This window comes from Accipiter gentilis, chromosome 5 (assembly GCF_929443795.1).
Source record: "Accipiter gentilis chromosome 5, bAccGen1.1, whole genome shotgun sequence".
In the NCBI taxonomy this organism is placed as follows: Eukaryota; Metazoa; Chordata; class Aves; order Accipitriformes; family Accipitridae; genus Astur; species Astur gentilis.
The window spans coordinates 41,385,443-41,410,071 of NC_064884.1; the positions used below are offsets into that span (position 1 = coordinate 41,385,443).

At 58.2% G+C, this 24,629-nt stretch overlaps 4 protein-coding genes across 4 annotated transcripts in view; 1 reads left to right on the forward strand and 3 right to left on the reverse strand.

Annotated features, from left to right (window-relative positions):
- The window catches only part of EFTUD2 (elongation factor Tu GTP binding domain containing 2), a 62,012-nt gene that overhangs the window by 29,655 nt on the left and 7,728 nt on the right, over positions 1-24,629 (reverse strand). The window lies entirely within an intron of this gene.
- On the forward strand, positions 410-1,654 carry FAM187A (family with sequence similarity 187 member A). The gene has a single exon (XM_049800016.1). The coding sequence runs from the start codon at positions 410-412 to the stop codon at positions 1,652-1,654; it is 1,245 nt and encodes a 414-aa protein (XP_049655973.1).
- Positions 2,984-8,923, reverse strand: GFAP (glial fibrillary acidic protein). Its single transcript, XM_049800015.1, has 9 exons — positions 8,457-8,923; positions 7,729-7,789; positions 7,420-7,515; positions 7,182-7,343; positions 6,296-6,421; positions 5,864-6,084; positions 5,617-5,660; positions 4,828-4,913; positions 2,984-4,506 (listed from the first exon to the last, which is right to left on the reverse strand). Exons 1-9 carry the CDS (start codon positions 8,921-8,923, stop codon positions 4,465-4,467), a joined length of 1,305 nt encoding a protein of 434 aa, XP_049655972.1. The 3' UTR covers positions 2,984-4,464.
- KIF18B (kinesin family member 18B) lies at positions 12,567-23,622 on the reverse strand. The gene is made up of 15 exons (XM_049800013.1): positions 23,301-23,622; positions 21,021-21,178; positions 20,426-20,530; positions 20,063-20,173; positions 18,361-18,558; positions 17,967-18,143; positions 17,496-17,570; positions 17,275-17,387; positions 16,841-16,961; positions 16,462-16,577; positions 15,500-15,714; positions 14,216-14,747; positions 13,340-13,435; positions 13,045-13,136; positions 12,567-12,676 (listed from the first exon to the last, which is right to left on the reverse strand). Exons 1-15 carry the CDS (start codon positions 23,614-23,616, stop codon positions 12,567-12,569), a joined length of 2,535 nt encoding a protein of 844 aa, XP_049655970.1. The 5' UTR covers positions 23,617-23,622.

Consider the following 24,629-nt stretch of genomic DNA (forward strand, 5'->3'; position numbering starts at 1 on the left):
TGGCAGCAGTTCCCTTGTTTCCACCACGCTTCCCATCATCTTTCGTCTGCAGCTGTGCTGCACAAATGACCTGCCCACTCGTCTGGGGCATGGACAACAACACTCTAGAGCAGCTGGGTGAGAGGAGAGGTTCTAGAGTCCGTGTCCCAGGGAACAGCCTGCCCCCAGGGCAGGGACAGAGCACTTCCCAGCAGCTGGGATGGGATATTTCAGCTGCTGTTTGATCCCTGCTGTCAGCACATGCACTGCAGGCAGGGGGTCATTTGCAAACCCCACCTTTGGCAAGCGGGCTGGGGTGTGCATCGTCCCTGCCTGGTGCTGGCACTGCTAACTCCATGTGCGGGTTCCTGCTGTCCCCACTGAGGACACAGTGGCTGAGTTCTGCTGACTGCAGAGACCACCCGGTGTGATGGAGATGAGGGTGCTGGGAGCTGCCATTCTCCTCTGCCTGGTAGGTGTTCTCCATGCTTTTGCGATTGAAGAGAAAGGAGATGTGTTCAAGAGAATGGCTTGTCCTGCTTTCCTGATGTTTGACAATGCTGCTTACTTGGCTGACATGACCTTTGAACTCCCTTGCCACTGCAAGCCCGAAGAGGTCTCTTCTGTCATCTGGTACTTCCAGAAGAATGTGGGCAGCCATGAAACCACAGTCTTGACAGACTTTGCCGGCACCGTGGTTGTTGACTCGGGCCATATCCACACGGGCAGCGACGTGCTGAAGCGTTTCAGTATCCGGATGTTCAGTCTCATTGTCTTCCGAGCCCAGGTGACAGACTCGGGGCACTACCTGTGTGGCACTAAGAAAGGGGACTTCTTTTATGGCTACGATGTGGACGTGCAGCCCACCAAGCACATCACAGTGGCTTTTGTGGACAGAGGCCAGCACGTCCAAGATGACTACACAAGGAAGCTTTTCAGCCTCTTCACCACCTTCTGGGACTGGACCAGATGCGACCGCTGTGGGGTGAGAGGTGAGCAGCGGCGGATTGGGCTCTGCTACATACAGAGCACCCGGCTGCATCCCCGATACCGCACCGCTGTGCCCAATGTCACGTCCTGTGGCTCAAGAGCTGTCCCTGCAAATATCCAGCGCCCTGGCCACCTCCGGAGACCCGAGGTGGCCATCCGAAGCTGCCTGACCCCTTGCCTGAAAGAGGAGGTCCCTGAGGAAGGTGTGCAGGCCATCTCCAATGTCATTTCCAAGCTGGGCGAGAAGCCCTGGCTGCCCCGCGTCCCCACACAGTTTCACCAGCAGCCCACTGGAAGTGGCCTGATCATTGCGTGCCCAGGAGCCCGGCCTGAGCATGCTGTGGCCTGGGACAAGGACTCCGTCCGGCTCTACCGCTCCCGTTACCTTGTCGGTGTCAACAAGAGCATGCGGGTCTTCATCGACCATGGAAACCACCTGCACATCCAGCGGGTCCGGGTCAGTGATCGAGGTACCTACTTCTGCTGGCGGGAGGGTGAGATGGTGGCCGGCTTCCGGCTCAGCGTGATCTACCAGCACCAGCGCCGGCGGAAACTTGACGATCCTGAGACATTGTACGCTGTCAAGACCATCGGCATGAGCTATGTCCTCATCAGCATCATCTTCATTGTCATCCACGTGTGCCGCTGCTGCTGGCAAGTGTTCAGGTGCCCTGCCAGAACATAGCATCTCCACCACAGCCCCGACAGGTCACTTTTACACCTCAGATCATCCTCCCGTTAGAAATGTCTAATGTCCTGACCATTAGAAATCAAAATGCTGCCAGTGTCTGCTCATCCTCCCTTTTGGTCAAGAGCGTGACAGTGAGGACTGATGTGGAAAACTCCCCGTGCTGTACATTGGCACGGCTTAGTAGGGACAGGCAGGGATTTCACACTGCCACGATTTGTTCCTGGCTCTGCCGCTGGCTTGCGGTGGGGTTTTAAGCTCAATATAGTCCTTCTCAAAAGAATGCTTTGAGTTGTTGCAAGATCTTCTGGCCAAGCTCTACAGAGTTCTCAAACTGCATCAGTGATTTATTTGAGCTGTTTTTCTAAGAGGCTGCTAAAAAGATACACCAAACTATTTTAATCCAATTAATTCTTGCTTTTCTTACCCTTTTTTTTTTTTTACTGCTGAGAACTTCGAGTGCCAACATTTCAGAACATTCAATGTTCCTTTGAGCTCCTTAGCTGGAGCAAACCCAATTTTTTTAGATTTTGGTTTAAGCATCTTTTCAAGAAAAAAAATATTTTTCAAATTAATCTGGTGATTTTCTTCGGAAATTTCTCTGGGTTTTGGTTGTGTTACTTAACTCACCCGACTCAGCAGACTTACGAGTCAATATTTATGCCCGACAAAATTAATATGTGTGTCCTCCAAAGAGGATGGCATCTCTGTAGGGTTTAGGTGGCCACTTGCTTGGTCCTCGGCATGGAGCAGGAATTCCCCATGGAGCTCATCTCCACTCCTTTTTTCAAGGATGTGGCTTGGGGATTTCAGCTTTCCCAAGAGAAATCCTGCTGTCCAGGAGGGCAGCATTGGGGGACCCAGTGATACTCAGGCACTTGAACCGTGTAGATGATGTGCAGGATCTCAAATCCATCAGTCCTAACAGCTGCAGCCGATCCCAGGAGCTTCCCAGGAGCCGCTGCATGGGTTTGTGTGGGGAAGGAGCTGGGTTTGAAGTTGAAAAGCCCCGAGCAGATCCCTGTTTCCCCTCCCTTCCTCCTGGGAAGGGGATCTCTCCCACCCCACTGCCCAGCTGCTGGTTCGGGGTGGGGGGGGGTTATTCCTGCGCGCCTTTCCCCTGCATTGCAGTCCTTTATGGGTGTTGACCCATGAAGTGTTGGCCATGCCTTGTGGTACAGCACTGACCTTGAGTCCCCTGGCAACTTTGAGCTCAGTTTGGGCTCCCAAAGGGCTTCGCCACCCCAGCTAATCCCAAATAACCCACAGCACTGGCTGCGGAGAGGCAGGTTGCAGGCATGACCGTGGAAGCACAGCACTTGCATTAGCTTTATTTCTCATCTCAAGCTGTTGCAGGCATTAGTGCATTAATTCAGTAGCAACGTGGGCTGCAAAGCTCCAACCGGAGGCTGCTCACAGGGGGACCAAGCCCCCTGGGCTACTGCCATCCCACTCCAGATGCCAAACCTGGGCAGCACCCAGGTTTCCTGTAACATCTCCTGCCTCTGGGACTGGCCATTCTGGAGTCAGTAGCTGCAAAGCATGCTCAGCACCTGAGCGATGAGGGGGACAGAGGGGACAGGGGGGATGGCATCCAAGTGGCATCCCATGTGCTCATCCTGAAGGGCTTACGGGGTACAGGAATTGCTTCTGGGTCATTGCTCCTATGTTAGGTGGCATCAGGGCAGGTTTTGCTTGTGTTCAGTAGCTAAATCGAAGGTGGGGACAGGGGCTGCGGGCAAGCACCAGGCTGGGCAATGGTCCTGGGTGGGCCAGTGGCATGTGCTGGTCTGGGGGGAGCACGGGAGGATAGATGGGGGACAGGGCCACATGGTGCCCAGGAACAAGGGATTTCTTCCAACCCCATCTTGAATGCCCATGCGGAGGGTGGGCTTGGGCTCCATGCGTGGCAGGGATCGTGACCAGGGACAGCCCCAGTCCCCAGTCCCCCTGGCTCCTAGTGTGACCCCAGGAGAGACAGGCAGAATTAAGATGGTTCTGTTTGTCCTTCCCCGTCACTCCTGGGGTGCGGGAGGCACCTCCTACTGTGAGAACACCCGTGGGTGCCCCGACACCCTCCTCCTCCTCCTTCTCTGCACTCCCCCTCCTTTCCATTTTCACCTGCATGGGACCCCTCCAGGTGAGGGGCCAGGTGCACGGCTGTGGGTCACCCCTCACCATGAGCCCCTCGGGACTGTTTTTCCCCACCACGGTGATGGGGACCCCTTGGTGGCAGACACCCAGTGGGGGTCAGAACAGCCCCATAGCTCTGTGCCAGGAGAAACCCTTGAGGCCACCCAGCCTGCTTTGCCCACCACTGTTCTGGCCCCACAAACCACCCTGGACACCCCAGTGTCCCCAGGAACCCCTCATTATCCCCATCTCATCACCCTTTGACACCATCCTGACAGCACCCTGCCTCTCCATCCTCCCCTTCCTCCTGCCCGTGCCTCTTGGCTAAGCCCACCCAGTGCTTGGTGATGGGGAAATATCCCTCACCAGCTGCTACCTTGCACCCTGCAGCCCCCCACCCCAAGGGTGTTCAGGGGCTGGGTGCACTGGGGAGATTCAGGGTGGCCTCCCAGACCAGAGAGAGGGCAGCAAGGTGGGATGCAGGGTGTCAGCGGGTTCCCTGGGACACAGGCCAATGTGGGATACGTGAGGGGTTGATGAGAGGGAGATGGTCCCTGACAAAGCACCACCAGCTCCTCCCACGACCCATGCCTGGCCGTGGGGCTCCCTCGCAGCATCGGACGGGACCTACGGAGCTACGGCTACAAGCGTGTGGCTGCTGTGGCTCGCCCACCCTATGCCACCTCCTTGTGCTCCTGCTTGGACTCCTTGATCACCTGGAGACAGAGGGAGAGGGACCATCACCCCGGGATCAGGCTCTTCTCCCTGGCTGAGCCTGCCTGGGCTCTGACTGAACTTGGGGATGGGGACAGGGATGGTTTTCTCTATGAGCTGCCAGGCTCAGCTCTACCATGGTCCACAGCCAGTTCACGCTGTGCTCTCAGGGCACTGGGATCACTGGCTCCCTGCCTGGGCTGCTCCCAGGGCTGAGGGATGGTGGCCCCATGTGCATGATGAGTGACCCCCTTAGGGACACCCCATGGGGAGGCGGGGGTGGAGGGAAGGCAGCATGGGTGACACAGATGAGGACTTCCCACCTCTCCATCTCTGGTCTCCACAGTTTTGACCACGATGCTCCTCTTCAGATGAGCTTCTGACACAGATTTAGCATCCAGGCTGGTCTCTAGGGGACACGGGCAGGACATGGTGGTGACCTGGTGCCTGGGGTATAGCTCTTCCAGCTACACACAAGTGGAGGGGCCCAAAGGAAACAGGTTGGGCTGGAAAGCCCTGAACCATGGGAGGCAGCAGCCCTGGGGACATGACCAGCCTCAGGGACACCATTGGCCTCAAGGACATGGTTGGCTTGGGGATGCGGTTGGGGACATGATTGGCCTTGGGGATGTGGCTGGCTTGGGGATGTGAGTAGCCTTGGGGACACAGTTGGCACTGGGGACATGTTTGGCTTTAGAGATGTGATTGGCCATGGGCACGTGTTTGGCCATAGGGACATGGGTGGCTTTAGGATGTGATTGGGCTTGCAGACAGGGTTGTTCTTGGGGATACAGTTGGCACTGGGGAACACAATTGGCCTTGGGGATGTGGCTGGCACTATGGACATGGTGATATGGTCAGTCTTGGGGATGTCATTGGCCTTAGGGACATGCTCAGCCTTGGGGATGTGGCCATGGCACACTCCTCCCCCCATCTTGGGAGAACCCAGGAATCCTGGTTCCTTGAGATTCAGAGGAAAACCTCCTGGTGCCTCTGGATGGGGCAGGGATGGCCAAGATGGCATGTCCCTCATGGAGCCCCCAGAAGCCACCCCTGCTTGTGCGACCATCCTGCCCCCCCTCAACCCACCCCACACGTGGCCACAGCCTTACCTCGGATCTGCAGGTTGGAGAAGCTCTGCACAGGGATAGTGATCCTGCAGGAGCAACAGGGGGCATTGGGAAGAGCACGGGGTCCTGCTGCCCACCAGTTCCACCCTGCCCATGGCTGGGGCAGGAGGCTGGAGGATGGTCCCCAACCGAGCCGGACACCCCAGAAGGACCACGAGGATTTGGCCTTGGTTTGGGGCATGGCTGGGGATGGGGAGGGGGCAGGATCAAGCCACAGCTTTGCCTTCACCTGCTTTCCTCGCCCTCCAGCAGCTTGCGGTACGTAGCAATCTCAATGTCGAGGGCCAGCTTGACATTGAGCAGATCCTGGTACTCCTGCAGGTGCCGGGCCATCTCCTCCTTGAGGCTGCGGATGTCCTCCTCCAGCCGCGCCACCGTGTCCTGGTAGCCGGCCGTCTCCAGGGCGTAGCGCTCCTCAAGCTCCCGCAGCTGCCTTTCCAGGGACTCGTTCTGGGGGACCACGAGGGGACATGACACCCTCCATGGCCACCTTCTCCCAGGACCTAGGGGCTCTCCACAGTGGCCATCCATCTCCCATCCTTGGGGACCAGCCATTCCCCCAGCATTGGGTGGTGGTCCCCACTGCTGTGCCAGAGAACCCCGTGGTGGCAGCTCCCCGAGGCCGTGTCCCCCCACCTTGCACCCCACAGCCATCACCTACCGAACCCCGCAGAGCCTCCAGGTCGCAGGTGAGGGCCTGGAGCTGGCGCCGGTACTCGTTGGCCTCCTGCTTGGCTGCGCGCAGGGCCTCTGCGTGCCGGGCGGCCGCGTCTGTCAGGTCTGCAAACTGGGTGGGGGGACATGTGCCATGGGATGGGACCACATGGCATGTATATGTCCTGGTGGCACATGGCATGGGGAGATGACCCCCCTCTGCTCCACAGGAGGGATATGGCCCCAGTAGCATGTGGCATGGAGAAATGTCCCTGACCCTGCGGGGTGGTGGGACAGTGCCCGTGGGACATGCACTTGGTGTGGCACTGGAGACATATCCCTGTTCCCACAGCAGGAAGGGACATGTGGGACATCCCCAAAGGCAAGTGTCCTGGGGACATCCAGCTCCTGTGGGAGGGCTGTGGCTCCAGCAGCACATGTCATGGGGACACATCCCTGCTCCCATGGGAGGAAGGGACAGCGCACACGGGATGTGCCCGCAATGGCACGTGGTGCTAGGGACATGTCCCTGCTCTCGTGGGTGGAAGGGACAGTGCACACGAAGCACGTGGCTGATGGCACGTATTGTGGAGACATGTCCCTGCTCCCTTGACGTGATAGGACAGCAGACACGGGGGACATCCCTGACACCCTGCTTTGCAGGTGGGAGGGATGGTGCCTTGGGGTGTCACAGGGGACACATCCCTGTTCCCCACAGGGACCAAACCAGGACATGGGACATGAGCAGGGACAGTGGGGATCCCAAACCCCATGCGCCACCACTAAGCAGAGCCACCCAACCCTGGAGTAGTCAACTCCAGCCGCAAGCAGGTGACATCCCAGGAGGGGACAGCCAAGCCACCCATCTGTTGGATGACTGACTCCCACCACACCTTGGACTTGTACCACTCCTCAGTCTCCTGGACGTTGCTGGCCGCCATGGCCTCGTACTGGCTGCGGATGTCGCGCAAGGCGGCTGTCAGGTCTGGCTTGCTCGTGTCCGCCTCAATGTGCACCCGCTGCCGGGCAAGCTGCTCCTGCAGCTCCCGCAGCTCCTGGGGGAACAGCGAGGGTCAGCCTGGCCGCCTCTGAGCCCCAGGCCCCCACCCCCCGAGTCCCCCCGGGGGTTACCTCCTCATGGACCTTGCGGAGGAAGGCGATCTCATCCTGTAGGGTCCCCACCCGCCGCTCCAGGTCCAGGCGAGCCAAGGCAGCAGCATCCACGTCCTGTTACCACAGGGGGACAGGAGGGACTGTCCCCAGGGCTGGCCACCTGGGTCTGCTCCCTCCTGAGCTGCCTGGCCCTGCCCATTCCTGCCCATTCCTGCCCCATCCCTCTCCTGTCTGTCCGTGCCCATCTCCATCCCACCCCTGCCCCATCCCTGAGCTGAACCCCTGGGGTGCAGGATGGGGGACACAGGATCCGGCCCCTGCCCTCACCTGCCTGTAGGCAGCCAGGTTGCTCTCGGCCTCCAGCCGCATGGTGACCTCGTCCTGCAGCCTGCGCCGGAGCAGAGAGGCACCCTTAGTCATTTGGCATTGCTACCCATTCAGCATTGTCACTCATTAGGCACCATTACTTGTTCGGCGCCGTTACTTGTTACTCTCAGTCCCACGGACAGACCCACCCGGTCGACACAGCCCCACGCCACCAGCACCACACCGCGTCGGTGCCTGTGCCCATCCCACACCCTGTGCCACCATCCCATACTGTTCCCAGGGGTCGTCCTTGTCCCTGTTGCCACCCACATCCCCATCACCACCCTGCTACCCATCAGTGCTTGGTCCCCCGGGCTACCCTGGTCCTGGTCGCCACCCTGGTCTCTGTCTTAGCAGCCACCCTGATCCTGGGGACACCCCAGTCCCCATTCTGGTCCCAGGTCCTTGCCACCACCATGGGCCCTGCCACCACCATGGGCCCCAGGACAACCCTCATCACCACCCTGATGGCCCTCCTGGTCCCTGCTGCCACTCTGGTCCTGGTAGTCACCCTGATGCCCATCCTGGTGGCCACTCTCAGTCCTGTCCTGGTGGCCACCTTGGTCCTTGGAGCCATCCTGCTCCTGGTGGCCACCCTGGTCCCCATCACCACCCTGGTCCCCATCATCATCCTGGTTGTGGTGGCCACCTCAGTCCCCAGGACTACCCCAAGAAGGGCAGCATCTTACTTCTGCTGGAGACTGCCGAGGTCCTCGCTGAGGTTGTCCCTCTCGATCTCCAGACGGGCCTTGGCTGTAGCCAACTGCTCCACATGGCGCCGCAGGTCACGCAGCTCCTCCTGGTAGACATCAGCCAGACGCGAGGGCTCCTGGTCCCGTACCTGGTTCAGCTCCACTACCAGCACCTTGTTCTGCTGCTCCAGGAGCCGGACCTTCTCGATGTAGCTGGCAAAGCGGTCGTTGAGCTCCATCATCTCCACCTTCTCGTTGGTGCGCGTCTCCCTGAACTCTGAGTTGAGCGCTGCAGCCAGTGAGAAGTCCATCTTGCCTGACCCCAGGCGGGCACCCACGCGGGGACCTGGCTGGGTGCTGCGGGGAGCCCGGAGCCGGGCTGGGGGGCTGGTGGGGAGCACCCGGTACACCGGGGTGGCAGGGCCAAAGCGGCGGCCGTAGGAGGACAGCCGCTGGCTCTCCATGCTGAAGGGGTGGGTGCGATGTGCCTGGCCTGGGGAGTTTTATGGAGCCCGGGGGCCCCCAGCCCTGCCGGCCGCCCCCACGCTGGCCGCCAGCCAAGGAGCCGGAGGACTGCCACAAAAGCCAGCCTTTGTGGTGCCCGGCAGGGGCGGATGCGCCCTGGCACCCAGCCTGGGCACTGTGGCACGGCCCCCTGCCCACTGCCTGCCCCCCCCCAAGGCAGGAACTGCCAGGGCCCCGGGGGATCCTGGGGCAGACGCCTAGGGGGGAGGCAGAGTGGTGGCCACGGGCACCCATGGGGCAGCCAGTGGGTGGGTGCTGGGCACGAGGCTGGATGAACACCGAGGGACCGGGTACGACGCCACGGGGCACCGTGGGGGCTGGGTGCGAGGGTGGGTGCGGTGCTGTAGGGTGCCCGCTGCAAGGACCCAGGCTGTATCTGCACCCCGGGAACCCATCCCCACGACACCCCTGGCCCTGGCAGCGTCTGAGGCGCTCAAGGCAGAGAGACACACCGGGCAGGCTCGGGTGCACGCATGCACAGCCACCCCCCCTGTGCACACATGCCTGCATGCGTGTGCACACACCCTGCCATGCACACACCCCCGTGCACGCACACTTGCATGCATAAGCACACACCCCACCCCCTCCCTGTCCTGTGCACACACCCATAAGGAGGCATCCGCACACGTGCATGTGCACATCTACATATAGGCACATACACACCCACTTGTATGCATGCACACATCCACATGCACATACATGCACCTACAGATACATACATATGTCTACCTATGTCCACACACATGCACATACACATCCATCCCTCCATGCCCATGTGCACACACACACCACGTGCAATGCACACGCACACACACGCCTACCCCTGCATATACATGCGCACACACACCTAGCATGCACAGATCCGCACACGCATGCTGCTTTCCCTGAACACCTGTGCACATGCACACGCGCAGAGCTGCAGAAGCACATCTACCCTTCCATGTATACACAACATGCACGGCCATCCTGCTATGCACGCACATTCACATCCACATGTGTGCGCACACACACGTGCACACACACCCATGCTCCCCGTGTTACATCCCCCCGGGACGAGCCCCGGCACAAGCAGCTCAGTACCAGCTACCAAAGCCTCGTCTCCCCAGCGGGCCGAGGCACTTTGCAGGCACTCTGGCAGCACGGGCAGGCTGCTAATTAAGGCAGGCTGCTAATTAAATGGCTGAAGCCTCCAAAGTCCTTTCCACCCCAGTGGGTCTGTAAAAGCGCTGGCTGGTTGCCGCTGGAGCCTGGCCGGAGCTCAGGACACTGGATCCCCTTCCCAGCTCCGAGGGGGCCTGATCCTGCCATGGCCATGGCTGCGTGAGCATGGCCATGTCACTGGTCACATGTGCACTGAGTTTGGGGGGTCTTTTACCCCCTGTTGGCCAACAGTGGGGGAGGACTGAGGGCCAGGACCCCTCCCTAGGCGGGGGCCAGGTGCCAGGGGCTTTCCCCAGGCAGCTGAAAGGGGCTTTGTGCAGGGCCGGAGCCGTCGTTGCCCGGCACAGCCGTGGGGTGCCTTTGTGCTGGGGCACCATGCTGCCGGGAAACACGGGGGGACGGATCCAGGGGCGGTGGCAGCGATGGGCATGGGGCCACCACCAGCCCTGTCCCCTCCGAGCCACCGCATCCTGGCCACAAATTGAGGCACAGCCAGGCCTTGGGGACAGCGCAGGCAGGGGACGGGGGTGTTTTAGGGACATAAGGGACACGCAGTGGATGCCCCAAGAGGCAGCTGGGAGGAAGCTGGGGGACAGGGGGCCCTGGGGTGCTGGTGAGGATGCTGCGGGGACAGGGATGGGGACAGGTCTCACCAGCCGGCAGCTAGATGGCAGCCGATTGCTGGGAAAGGCTCCCTGCCCGCTCAGGACAGGCAGCCAGGCCCCACTGGACACCAGCCACCATCACTGGGCCACCGACAGTGGCTGGTCAGGAAGGGTTGTGGCAACAGCCGTGTCCCCATGGGTGCAATCTGTGGGGACCCAGAGCCACTTGGGGGTCATACTGGTGGCGCTGAGACAGTGCTCAGGGACAACCTCTTGCTGCCACATCCCCCTTTTATCCCCAGAAGCTCCTTGTCCCCAGCCAACACCATGTCCCCCTTGCTGTCCTGGACTGGTGTCACCAACCACAGGCAGGGGTTTTGCCTACAGAATCACCTGGCTTGGGGCACCTACATACCCCACACGTGACGCTTGGCATCGCCAGCCTGCCAGAACAGTGACATCCCTGGGGACACATGCTGTGTGACAGCCCGTGGTGACAGGGGACCTCCATTGCTCTAGACTGCCTGAAGTCCCCTGGGGTGCACAGCCCTCGCAGGGTGGGGGGGAATGGAGCGGGGGCGCGGGGGCTTTGGGGTCCTACATGAGCCGCTCCCCAGAGATTTATTTTCTCCCAGCTCCTACGCAGCTGGGATCAAAGCACGGAAAGCTGTCACTCCCGGCGGCTGCGTGGAGGCAGAGCTAGGCTCTCCCTCCTCCTCCTCCCAGGCCCCCTCTTAATGAGACAAACGAACTGGGAGCGGGCTGGAAGTTTTAATTAGAAGCTTCCAGCCTCTGAGAAGACAAAGGCAAGATCTGCCACTGTCAGGCAGGAAAGTAGGGCAGGAGGAGTCGGTGACCCTGGTCCCCATGGGACAGCAGCACACCCAGATCTAGGTCCACCCTGCCCATCCTGCTCCTGCCACTCTTGGTCACCTCTGAGGGTGGCAGCAAGGAGCTGGGCAGGCAGCCAGATGTGTCACTACCCAGATGTGCCCTGGCATGACAGGAAAAGGGGTCATGGGGGTGTCAGGGGACAGGTGTGGTCCCTGGGTAGGGATGCTCAGAGCTCTCTGCGCCCAGACTGGGGGTTGGCAGGCAGCTGGAGTGAGGATCCCAGGGGGACAAGAAGACAGGGGTGGCAGCGATGGGGTTTTAGCAGGGAGTAAACAGCACAGGAACACTTCTTCCACAATCACTACACAAAGCAGCAGGAGCTGGGAGGGCAGGCAGCTGCCACTGCCCCTGGCCTGCACCCTGGGACACTGAGCAAGCAGCCCAGACCCCCACAGGCACAGCAAAGGGGGCAGGAGGCACCCATGGGGCCCCTATGATGATGGGAGATGGGGGGAAGCCACTATGGAGCCCACCCCCAGAAGCAAGGGCCTTTTCCAGGCCCACAGACAGGAGCTGCTACCCAATCCCAGCTCCCTGCACGAGGGGGAGGCGAGAAGAAACAGCCACACGTCTCCCCTCGCCCCTCTGGTTTGAAATGAAAGGATTTATTAAAAGCGCGTGTTATTTCTTAGCATCACCCATCTGTTAGCACTCGACACCCTGGCGCAGATTAGAGAGGGGCTGAGAGGGAACAGCAATAATCCATCTGCTGCAAAAAATATACAGGGCTGCACCAAGGGGGAGTAACACGCAACGGGGGACACAACCGGGACCCTGGGGGTGATGTTAGGGGTAGAAGAAGGGCTTGAGGGGAAACTTGTGGGGCTGCAGGAGGGATGGGATAGGGCTCTCAGAGCAACGAAGAAATTTGACACCTGAGTTTGGATGTTGGGAGGGATCCTGGTCGGTGGAGCCATCAGCATTAGAGCTTCATTGGCTGGGGGGTGGGAGCAGGGGCTGTGCCGCCATGTGCCGCAAGCCCTTTGGTGGTCCTCTTGCTGCCCTTCCAGGCAAGAGCGCCCGAAGGACGTTCTGAGGATGGAAAGAGGAGAGAAGCACATGAGGCAGCTCCTGGGTAAAAGCAGCAAACCCAGGTCCCCTCATGATAGGCATCCAGGCGCTGCCACCAGCTCACTCCTCCTTTCTACCCCTCCCCAAGCACCCACCGCACTTCTCCAAGGCTGTGGCTGCAGCCAGAAAGCAGCAAACCCCAAACAGCATCTTCCACCAGCACCAAGCCTCCCAATTCCCAGGTATTTCCACCCCCTGAGCTGGAATGGGGCTGGCACAACACCAGTTTGCTGCTTGTCCCGAGGCAGGGATCACTCCCACAGCCCATCATGTTGTAGGGAGAGGTGTTCCCTAGGCATCTGGCTAGGTGTGGAGGGCACAGGGCTCACCTGGGATGCGGGAGGGCTTCACAGATCTCTGGCTGCTGCTCGGGAGTTGGGTGATGCGGCTCTGGAGCCTACCCAGGGAGGGGTAAGTTGTGCTGTGAAAGAGAAAGGGGCCATTTTAAACCCTCAAGGCTCAGGGCAGAGGCCCACTCATCATCCCCAGATGTTACAGGCAAGGTGGAGCCAACACAGGCAGGGATAGGGGCTCGAGTCCCAGAGGCGATCACAGGCAGGAGCTGCCAATCCTTGCTGCCTGCATGGAACGCTCTAGGGTACAGGGTGCCAGCGGCTGTCTCACCTCTCCACTTGCCTCCGCTTCTGTGCGGATGCTTTGGAGACAGAAGAGGGCTTGGGGATGGAGGAACCCCTCATAGCAAACACTGGGACACAGGGTCTGCAGCCAAGGAAAAGAGGGTTATTGCCAGGGCTAGATCCCCACCACTCACTCTCACAAGGCTGGGAGGCAACTGGGCCAACACCATCCACCTGCAGGGAACAGAAGTCACAGGAAACATGTCTGGTTTTGCAGGGGAAGATGACTGAAACAGGGGTGAATCCTCAGGGGATCTGCACAAGTGGCAGCAGCTGCCTGGGTACTCCTGCTCCCTAAGGTGGTCGGGCTGTTCCCCTGTACCTCAGTTTCCCCAGTTATCCTCTACAAGAACGATTTCCTAGAGCTATAGGAGGAGATAGGGAGACCTAAGGGTGTCCTGCATTACCAAGGGCATGCTGATCTCTGTTTTTGGCTGGTCACACAAATTCACACAGCTCTGTAAAAGACAGAAGCTTTGAAGCACCAGCAATAAAAAAATAAAACACCCTATAAACACCACACTGCACAGTCCTGACCCTCGCTTCAACCTCTCTGGCAGGAGAGGCAATATCCCACCTGCTTCCCAGCTAGCACATGGGCTCCAGAAGCCATGTGGAGGATGCTCCTCCATGTCCAAAGGGAGGAGAAGGAGAAATAGATTTTCTTGGAATGCTTTTTATATCTTTGCAAGTGATTCACACACAAGCTTGGCCCACTGGCTGCCTGTCTGAAGGCCAAATGTCTTCTGCCCAGACTCCCCTTAGCAGAGCTGCAGTGATCCACAAAGGATTCACCCAGACAGCAAGACCATGAAGGGGGGCTCCCCAAAAACATGGGTAACCCATCCAGGGCAGCACTTACTTGGGCACAAAGGGTCTGTCCTGCTTGTTTAGGATGCTCTGAACATTGTCCCAGACAGAGAATTCAGGTGTGCTGAAGGCAGCTGGCTCAGCCATGCCAGGTGAATCACAGGCCTTGCAGATCTCGAAAGTCACATTCAGGTCATGGATGGGCAGGGCAGGCCAGGTGCAGCAGTTTTGAGCAGCTAACACTGCCAGGGGCACATGGCTTTTGGTGACTGTCAGTGTGCAGATTTTGGGGGTGCAACGCGATGGCACCGGGGAGACAGGGGGTGTCTGGGCTGCTGCTTTGAGACAGGAGATACCTAGGCTCTGCATCGCCCTAGGACTCTCCGCTTTTTTCCCACATCCCCGCTGGCGTTTCATCTGTGTTTTAAGGCTGCAGGGATTTCCCAACTTCCTCTCAGACTTCCTCCTCTTCTTAACTGGGCTGGGAGCCATCGGCATGGAACTGGAGAGTGGAGTGAGCTGCTGCAAGCATTGTAGGGTGGTGCTTGTCACAGGGATACTGGACACAGTGACAGATGCCTCTGCTAAAAGAGCAGAGAAGAAACAGTCATCTCCCTGTCTGCAGCTCCCAGTCACCCCCAAACCCAGGGGTATCCCCCTCTGCCCCCCCTCACAGCTCAGCAGAGATCTGCCCAGCAAGCCCTACAGCAGCTATTTGCCAGCGGGTGTTTTCATCAAATCACATTAAACCCAGAGGAAAAGAGCCAGCACAAATAATCCTGTGCCTTGCCAGCCTAAAGGCACCACACTGGTCCCAAAGCAAGTGCCCCGTGGCAGTGCCTGGTCTGTCCCCAGAAAACATGGTCTGCAGAGCCCACAGCTTTGCTATCAGGTTAATGTGTTGGCACATCAGCCCTGGTCAGATGCAGGCTGCCAGCCGGGAGGCTGCAGCCGGGCTGACTCGGGCAAATGTACCATGGAGGAATAAACAAGACGAGAAAAAATTACAATCAGAACTGCTGCTTTGGTCTCCTGGAGCAGAAATATCACTCACATTTAAGCTGACTTGCACACACTTGCTGAGCTCCCAAGAGACAAGGGCTGCTCACGGCTCTTGCCGTGCCCCAGGCTGCCAGATATGCTGGCTAGCCTGAATCGCTATACAAAGCAAGGCTGGAACCACTCTCGGCATAACCCACTGGGCACCACATCAGGAGAAACTCGTCTCCCTGCCCTGGGCCCATGGCTGGGAGCTGTCCTCCACCACCACTGGCTCCTCTGGCACATGTCAAGACAAAGGAGAGGGGTCAGCACTGTCCCAAATCCAAATCCTCACCATCACAGCCCTGCTGCATCCTCTGGGCTGGGGTGGCCCTGCTGACCTCTGTGGGTCTGTTCAGAGATGTGGCTTGCTCCAGGTTTACAACAGCCTCCTGATGGACCAGGCGCTCCAGCTCCTCAAATTCAGAGACCATGTCAGGAGTAAGGAGGTTGGCATCCTTCAGGAGGGAATACTGCTTTTGGGCAACATTTAGTATGGTAGCTACAAGCCTGGGACACAGACAGACCCAAGAACCAGTTAGCAGGTGAGCTTGTGCCAGTGTCACCAGTAACAGAGGCTCAGCACCACGAGCATCGCCTCCAAGACACCTCCTTGGGTAGGGCAGAGCCTGTTCACAGAGTTTTGGGGGAAGAGAGGCAAACTTTGAAGCTGTGAGATACCCAAGCTGTAAATCTCTTACTGGAGAACCTGAGCTGTGAGTTGCATGTTCACCTGTTGGTTACAAGGGACCAAATGGCATCTACAGACTTTCTGTTGGGCTTCAGACACTCGTTAGCTCAGCTAGAGGCAGACAGAGATCCAGGAACACGTCAAGGCCAGCCTCCCTCAAGAGACCTTTCTAAAGAGGTTCATTCTGCCAAGATGCTTGGGGCAGAGACATCAGCAGATGGTGGCATGGGAGCCCTGCCAGGGCAGGACCTGGGGGAGCTGAAGCAGGAGGAAAGACTTCGTGGAGGTAATTTCAGGACTAACAACATGCACTTAAGGCTTGCGTAGTTGCTGTGCCTGGAAACCTTCCTTGCTGGCATTTCCAGGAGAGATTATCCCATAGGATTAGATCCCCAGGAGCCAAATCCCTTATTTTCGAGGGCAGGCAGTCATCTGCAAGCAAAGACCTGGTCCCACGTCCATCTAGACCACCCTTAGGATGGCTATGTGCAACAGGAGGCAAACAAGGCTACGTGTACAGGCAAACAAGAGGAAGCGGCATGTGGGGATAGCACAAAGACACTCACGTTTCTGGCTGGCTGCCGGACAATCCCTGTAGAAGATGGCTTGGTTTCTTCTGTTCCAGCTGGATATCTGTCTGGTGGGTCGCTCTGAGGCTGCTGGGAGGCATTTCCTCTGGAGCCTGGAGCAATTGCCCAGAAGTCCAGGGTTAGCCCATATTTAAGCTGAGCTTGGTCCCCAAACTCCCTGTTAGCTGGGAAGTTAAGGGGTTTTGCTAGCAATCCACAGCCCAACACATGCTGAGCCAGGACCCTGTAGACCGGCTGAGTTCCTGCCCTCCCCTCTCCCAGCATGCCCAGCGTACGCCACAAGGGTATTTGAGCCCTGCCACCAGGCACCACTCATCATGCCAAGCCCTCCTGCGCTGTCCACCCCTTCTGTCACCTCCTTCTCCAATTCCAGCTGCAGCTGAACAGGCCATCCAGCTTCCGGCTTCTGCTGCTCTCCATCACTCTCCCTCTGAAAATCCGGGGCCAAGCATGTGTTTGGGACAGCTTCCTCCAACCTACAGAAGCCAGAGAAGAAGCCACTGAGCCAGAGAAGATCCTCTGGGGAAGCCATCACATTACCTAAGAAGTCTGGAGATGGATCAAGCAGAAGAAGATTTGGCCTTTGCAGCCCAGCTTTGCATGCTGTGGTCCGTCAGGCTCATAACTACAACTGACCAGTCGAGATGATGGTGCACATGAGGAGAGAAGTTCATCTGCTTTCTGATGAACATCTGGGCTCTGACCAGCACTAAAACCCTGCAGACTCCTTGACACAGGGGACACCAGGAGGTCACACCAAGCTCTGTCCCTCCTCCCCACCAGCCTCACCTGAGCAGCCCCACTGTACTCGAACCGATGGGAACCAGTGGTGCCAGCACACTGTTCTTTTTCTCCTGGGCAGCATCCTCATAGGCACGGAGCTTCTCCCGCAGATCTGCCACCTGCGAGGAAGGATCAGACAGTTTCATGACCCCCAGGAGCTCAGAGGTCCACATCCCAAGCAAACCACAGCTAAAGACAGAGCCCTCCCCTCCCCACCAGCATCTCACCTCTGCTTTCAGCTGCTCGCAGATCACAGCGTATTTACTAACAGGGCAGTCAAAGCTGAACACATTGCTCTTCAGCTGCAGAGACAGGGATGAGGGAGAGGTTACAGAAGCACTGGGGCAGCACATACCCCTCTGCGATGCTGGAGCAGCACAGCTACTCAGCTTCCTCCAGTGACCCCAGGGAGCCCCAGGGTAGCTGTACTGGGCACAATCTGCACTCAGGGGTCTGCTGCTACAGTCACAAGCCTTTTTGGGCTCTGGCCTGAGGGGCTTTAACAGAAGACCGAGCACACAGTGTCTTGCAGCTTCACCGGCTGCTTTGCCTGAAGCAGCGTCCCCAGCGCTGGAAAACTCAAGCTGGAGAAGGGAGGCACCCACTAATCTACTCCACCATGGACCAGGCTCCTTCCCACCCATCCCCAACAGCTCCAAAACACACAACAGATCACCACCGCAACACAAGAGCCTCACCGACAGCTTGATCTCCTTGGCCCGGCTGGCATACTTGAGCGTGTTGTAAGTGTCCTCATAGGCCAGGACGGAAGGACTCACAGCAGCAATCATGACGGTGCGGCAGTTGCCGCCAATGGAGTCCTTTAGCAAGCGTGTGAGCTTGCTGTCCCGGTACGGGATGTGGGTTTTCTTGCTCTGTACCAAGAGATCAAGGGTCTGCTCAGCTTTTGGCCCTTGGGCGCTCAGCTCTGAATCCTGTGTCATAAGGGGATGGCCACACTCATCCCACAGCACCTCTGAGTCCAGCCCAGGCTGCTGTCCTCACTACACCAGCTAGACCATCACTTGATACTGCTCACATTCACCCACCCTGCAGAGCCAGAGCGCAGCAGGTCCACACAAACAGCATTACCTTTACATCGGCCAGTGCGTTCATGACATTGATGAGGGCCAGCAGTGAGCGGTTGATGTTGGCACCCTCGCGGAGCCGCTCTCCCTTGGTTTTGGTGACCGAAGCTCGCTCCGAGCCTGCCAGGTCGATCAAGCTCATCTTGGCCACTTGCAGATCCCGAGTGAGGCCGCCAATGCGGTCCTGCTGCTTCAAGTAGATCTGTGAAGACAAGAGGTTGGTGAGGCTGCAGCTCAACAAGGCACATGGGGTTGCTGGTTGGAGCCAGCATCACCAGTTTCAATGTTTACAAAAGGGTGGTGAAGTGGATCATGCAGACCACCAGATAAAACGGGAAAAACAGGATCCTGGCATGCCAAAAAGACAAGCCGAAAACTCAGTGATGACATGAGTAGCAAAGCCACGGAAGGAATTCTCGCAAGTGACAGAGCTACAGAAAATAATCAGCATCTCCTATGCTTGGTGAGCAAGTGGGGTACAGCTGGTTGGGACCCTAAAGGGCAACATGCCAACCTAGAGTGCTGGCATGACCCAGGAAGTGCTCATGCACAGTGGCAGCCCCAGCCCAGACTCTGACTGTGGATGTTACCAGCAATCCAGACTCCAACAGCGGCTGCAAGCCCCCAGACACAGCCTTGCAGTGCCCCCAGGGTGGCATAAAGCCAGGACTCTTGGTACCAACCGTCCAGTTCCCAGCTGGTGGAGGCGAGGAGGGACACAGCCACCAAGACTCACCTGGCAGCATCGCCCTGTAACTTCCCCTTCTGCATCCCTAAAGATCTCCCAGGAGAAGCAAATGCTTCCCCCACCATCCTATAACACCCTCAATGCCCCAGGAGCAACTCCTGCAAGGACTAGAGGTGCCATGGAGATGCTGGAGGCCCGTAACCAGTCTTGCATCCTCACCAGACTGCAGTTCGCCTGCCAGGAGGCAGAGCCGGCAGTGGGAAGGGCAGATTTCCAGCACAGCTAATGGATTCACGGCAGGCAGGAATCCAGCACCCACCAACAAGCCCAGCTGGGAAGCCGCCTGGGAAAGCATCCAGACACCTGGACTTCCCCCCTGCAAGCAGCTACGGGCAAGGCACCAGGTTCAGACTGAAATTACAGTCAGAGCCCTCCGTCTCCCCATGCAGCCGTGATGGCCCTGCTAATTCGAGGAAGGGCCTGGCTGGAATTGAAATCAACTGGCAGCTTTGCATAGGAGAGCACTGAGAAACCAGGGAGCAAATTTAGAGCCCCCGGGGGAGCGTAATTGCCAGTTTAGTGCCAAGGGGGACACGACAACGGAGGAGACAGCGTGCCCACAGCACCTGGGGGGAGGCACAAGCATGAGCCAGCAATAAACGTCCCCCTTTGTTCTGGGTCAGGTTTTAGGTATGGCTCCCACATGCTGAGTCGACACGAGTCAAAAGCACAAAGTGAAACTTCAGCCCTTGGGACATGTAACACCAAGCTGGGAGTACGGGGCTGTCTGGGAGACATGGCCACCAGCATGACCAGTACGTCCTGTCCTGCTACAGTGCTGGCTAGTGGCCTGCCCAGCCCTGTACCTCCCTTTTCGGCACCACAACCACTCCAATTTTCCCTTTGGCACACCAGGAGCAGTGGCAGGAACCCCAAGATGTCAGTCCTGGCATGAGATTGCTCCCTAGCCCCCTTTTCTGCACAAATCTCAAGCGATACTGCAACCACCAGCCCTCACCTGGAAGATAGCGTGTGAGCGGGAAGAGGTGGCATTGGCATCGGTGGGATGCTGTGTCCGGTTCTTGTTGCCATTGGCCAACATCTCCAGGAGCTGCTCCGCTGATGTGGGCTGGGAGGGAACATGCAGAGAACAGGCATCAGCACACCCCGTATGCGGGCACCAAGCAGCCACAGCGACTTAGGCTGAGGCATCTTGCAGCTCTGCAGTGCTCGTTTCAGCTCAGGGTCACATTTGCTGCCAGAAAGGAGCCATGCAGATAGCAGCCCTGTGTCTTCACACCCCTCCACACCCCCCAGCTTTGCTTTCATAACTGGTGTAGTTGCAGCATTGCCCAGACCTTGTGCCCATTTTTATACCCACCCGGTGGAAGGATAGACCCTGAACTACAACTCCTTTCTCTGGATCCTCCCTGATGGCCAGAGGGCCCTTGGGTTCCAACAGGTCATGAATCTGTTCGTTGTACACCTGGAGCAGAGAACGCAATGTAAGGCTGAGGTCTGGTTCCCCAGCAGCGAGCAGGGAGAGGAGCTTTGTATCCCAGGGTCATGCACGATCCGGTGTCCCTTCCAACATCACCTCCGGGACCTCGTTACAAGAGCGGCTGATGGTGCTCTAAATGCAGAGGACAGCTCAGGAGGGCTTTATGGGCAAGTCACTGTGCCACCACTCCTCTAAAACCCTTTCACCCAGCAAGCCCTCATTGCTGTGTGGACCACAGCGAGGAAGAGAAAATTCCACAACTCCAGATGGGAAAAACCAGCAGCACCAGTTCACCAGACTGGGCAGGTGAGCCTGCTTCCAGTTGGGCTCTAGGGCTGTGCTGGGGACACTGGGCAGAGCTGACAGCACAGCAGGTACCCCGAACATGTCACTACAGGGTCCGGATCAACCCCAAATCTTGGCAATGGTGAGCCAGACGCAGGAGGGGGCATGCCTCAACCCAACCGCAGCATACCTCCTGGTAGGAGACTAGGACCTCGTAGCTCTTCTCCCCCTCTCTGGCCTCAATCCTCCTGTACAACTCCATCATGGTGAGGTACATGATGCCGGGGCTTTTCTCCAAGCCCAGCATGGTGTAGGTTTTTCCTGCTCCGGTCGCACCATAGGCAAACACTGTGAGGAGAAAGGGTGGACGGTTGAAACAATCATTAATTAACAGGAGTGGAGTAACGTCCACTCCTTGCCAGAGAGGAGAGCTTCCCACAGAAACCCCTGTGGTGGAGGTCGCTCGTGGGCTTTGCGGAGACGAGGCAAAGCTAATTACCCTCCGCACTAGCCGTGCTATCCTTCAGTGCAATTTTTTACCTCATTTCAGCCTAATTTAGCAGAGACAGAACGAGTCCCCAAACCATCACCTGCTTAGATGCTCAAGTCACCCCCTAACCTTCCCTTTAACAAGCCGAGCAGTCCCATTCCCATCTCTCACCAGAAGGTGCTTCTTGTAATTCATCTCATTTTTCCCCTCCGCCTTTCAACACCCTCTTTGAAGCACCACCATCAGAGCAGGACACACTAATCTAGAGAGCCTCAGCCCTTCTCCCCATTAGCAGCACTCGGTGCTTCGCAACTCTCTCATTTGATGATCCTAGAGTTATTTTATGCAGATAGAGACACGAGACATGCCTGCCAGGTGGGCACTGTGACAGAGGCAGCCTTCAGCGGCTCACAGAGCACGCCAGAGAGCCAGGAATAGCATCCCCAGTCCCAGTGCCCGGCCCATGATTAGACAGGAGAGCGGTTGTCTTCCGCTCGGTGCCTGCCTCACAGAAGTGATATGCTCGTTAAGCCGCTCGTCTGCTGACAGCCTGTGAACGGCACAGAGGTCTGTGGTGTCAGATGAGGAACTTTTAGACCCAGCTTTATGGAGCTGCCAGCCTGGGAGATGCTCACGAGGGGCATGGCAACCCCCAAAGCACCCCAAGACATGTCTGCTTCACCCCAGATCCCGTTCTGAAACTCAGCATCCTCTCAAAGTTCTGCCTATCATGGCAATTCGAGCTGGGAAGGCAAAACCAAGGTGCTCTTTGTACCACAGGATCCACCTGATTTCTTCCCATCCTTCCCGCCCCAGGAGAGCTGAGAACAAGTGACCCTCGTCCCTCAAAATGCCTGGAAAGTGCCTGCCCAGCCTCATTTTCTATCCCAACACCCACCTCCATCCTCTACATAACATGTCCTGCAGTGCCAAGCACTATTGCAGCCCCCCAGTATCACAGAACTGCCCAGGCTAAGAGGCACATGGAGAGACCATCTGGTCCAAGCTCTCATAGGAAAGAGAGCCTGGATGAGATCATCTCACACCTTGTCCAGTGGCATCTTGAACATCTCCAGCCATGGGGACTCAGGTTGTTCCAGTGAATGTTCTTACCGTAAAAAATGTCTGTCTTATACTGAGATGAAACCTCTCCAGATGCAACACATACCTGTTGCCCCTTGTCTTCTTGTGACCAGAGAGCCTCCGCCCCCCTCTGTAGCTGCCCTTTAAGTACTCAAAAACTGATGAGGTTCCCCCCATGTCTTCTCCAAGAAGAGACCCAACTCCTTCAGTCTTTTCTCTTAGGGCAGGCTTTCCAGCCCTCGGATCATCTCCATGGCCCTCCTTTGGAAAGTCTCTCTTCTGTCCACATCCTTCTTGTCTTGCGGGCACCAAAGCTGCACACAGCACTGGGTGGCATGATCACATCTCTATCTGAGCTAGAAATGCCCCTGTGGATGCAGCCCCAGATGCAACTTGCCTTTGCTGCTGCCGCAGTGCGCTGCTGACTCCCATTCAGGTCATTGTCCACCAGGACCCCCAGGTCCCTCCCAGCGAGGCTGCTCCCCAGCCACAGAGATCCCAGCCTGTACTGGGCTCCTGAGTTACCCCACCCCAAGTGCAAGAGTTTGCACTCATCTGTGTTAATCTTCACACTTTTCTTGCTCACCTGCTTTTTTTTTTTTTTTCTGTGATTCTACAAGAGCACTGCATGTTTTGCTTCCCCTCTCTTACCTACCAAGATAGATGACATTTCCACATCCGGATAATCCCTGTCCTGATCACACTTGCAATCGCCCCAGCTTGTTGCCACCAACAAGTTTGAGGCTACATGTTTTTGCATTGCTGTTGTGTCCCCCCCATCTCCCCAGCTGCCTGGGGGCTTCCAAAATAAATCCATGGCTCCACTGAGCCCACTCAGCCCAGGAGCAGATGGGGCAGGAGCTCCTGCAAGGATTGAAGTCGTTTGCTGGGTCTTACCGGAGCAGTTGTAGCCATCAAAGATGCTGTCCAACATCTCACAGGTGGTGTGCTCGAACACCTCCTCCTGAGTGGCCCCCTCCCCAAAAACCCGATCAAAGACAAACTTCAGGTCCTTGCCCTGCTGCTTGGGCCTGTGGGTGGGCAGCATGCTGCTGGGGGGGCCACCGTGCTCCTCAGGATCAAAGATGAGGACGTGCTGGTCGACAACGTGCAGGATGCAGTGCATGGCCTGCTCTTGCTTGCAGGGGCCAGGGGGCCGCACACGCACCATGACAGCCACGGTGCCCTCCTCGGGCGGGGGGTCCGGTGCCATGGGGACACGGGGGAGCTGGGGTAGGGACACGGTGTTGGCTGGAGAACACAGCTCAAAGCTTGAACATCTCAGGCACTCTGGGGGATAGGGGGGAATGTGTCAACTGGGGGGTGAAGTGGTGGAGGGGGAGCCTGAGGCTGGGCAAGGACACCCACCCCCACTCTATCCTAACCCCCAATGGTGCCCCTATAGCCATCCTTATAAACCCCCCCAACAGCCCTGCTCCCCCCCTTCAGGCCCCCAAAGCTCCCCCTCACAGCTCGACCCTCTCCCCTTCAGGCCGCCCCAGCCATACTCCCCCTTCACACCCGTACAGCTCCCTATTCCGCCCCGCCCCCGGACCCCCAAACCACCTCCCCCCGAACACTGCACCACTCCCCCAGCCCCTATAGATGCTCCACCGCCCTATCTCCACCTCCTGACCCCTGTAGCTCCACCCCGGCCCCCTAAATCCGCCCCTACACCCGCCCCTACATCTTGCCCTTAACGCCACTCACGCGCCGTTCCCGCCGCTCCGCTCTCAAACGGTCCGAGAGACCCCACCCCTCCTTCCTGATTGGCTGCTCGCCTCCGCCTCCCTCCCTATTGGCTCCCCGTCCTCGCCACGTGCCCCACCCGCCCGCGCTGTGCCCTATGGGAGTTGTAGTCGTGTCCCCCCCTCCATACACTGGGCTGGCCGCCATCTTTCTCCCCCTGCCCCATCCCCATCCCTGCTGCGGCTACCGGGCCGGGGCGGCCCCTGAGGCGGGGAGAACCGGCGACCCAAGCGCTGTCTAACGGAGAGAGCCCAGCTCAGGGCCCAGGGGCCTTAACAGCGGCCTTCTCCTCACAGATCAGAGCTGACAGCCCCAGCCCCAACAAGCCCCCGCTGCCAGCCACCGCCTCATCCCTGTTAATTAGCGTTGAGAAACGAGCACCGGGGACCAGCTGCGGCCTGGGGCGGGACAGCCACCCCCGGTCCCCATCCCCAGGGCCACCCACGCGTCCCCAACGGCTCCTGTCCTCTGACCCCA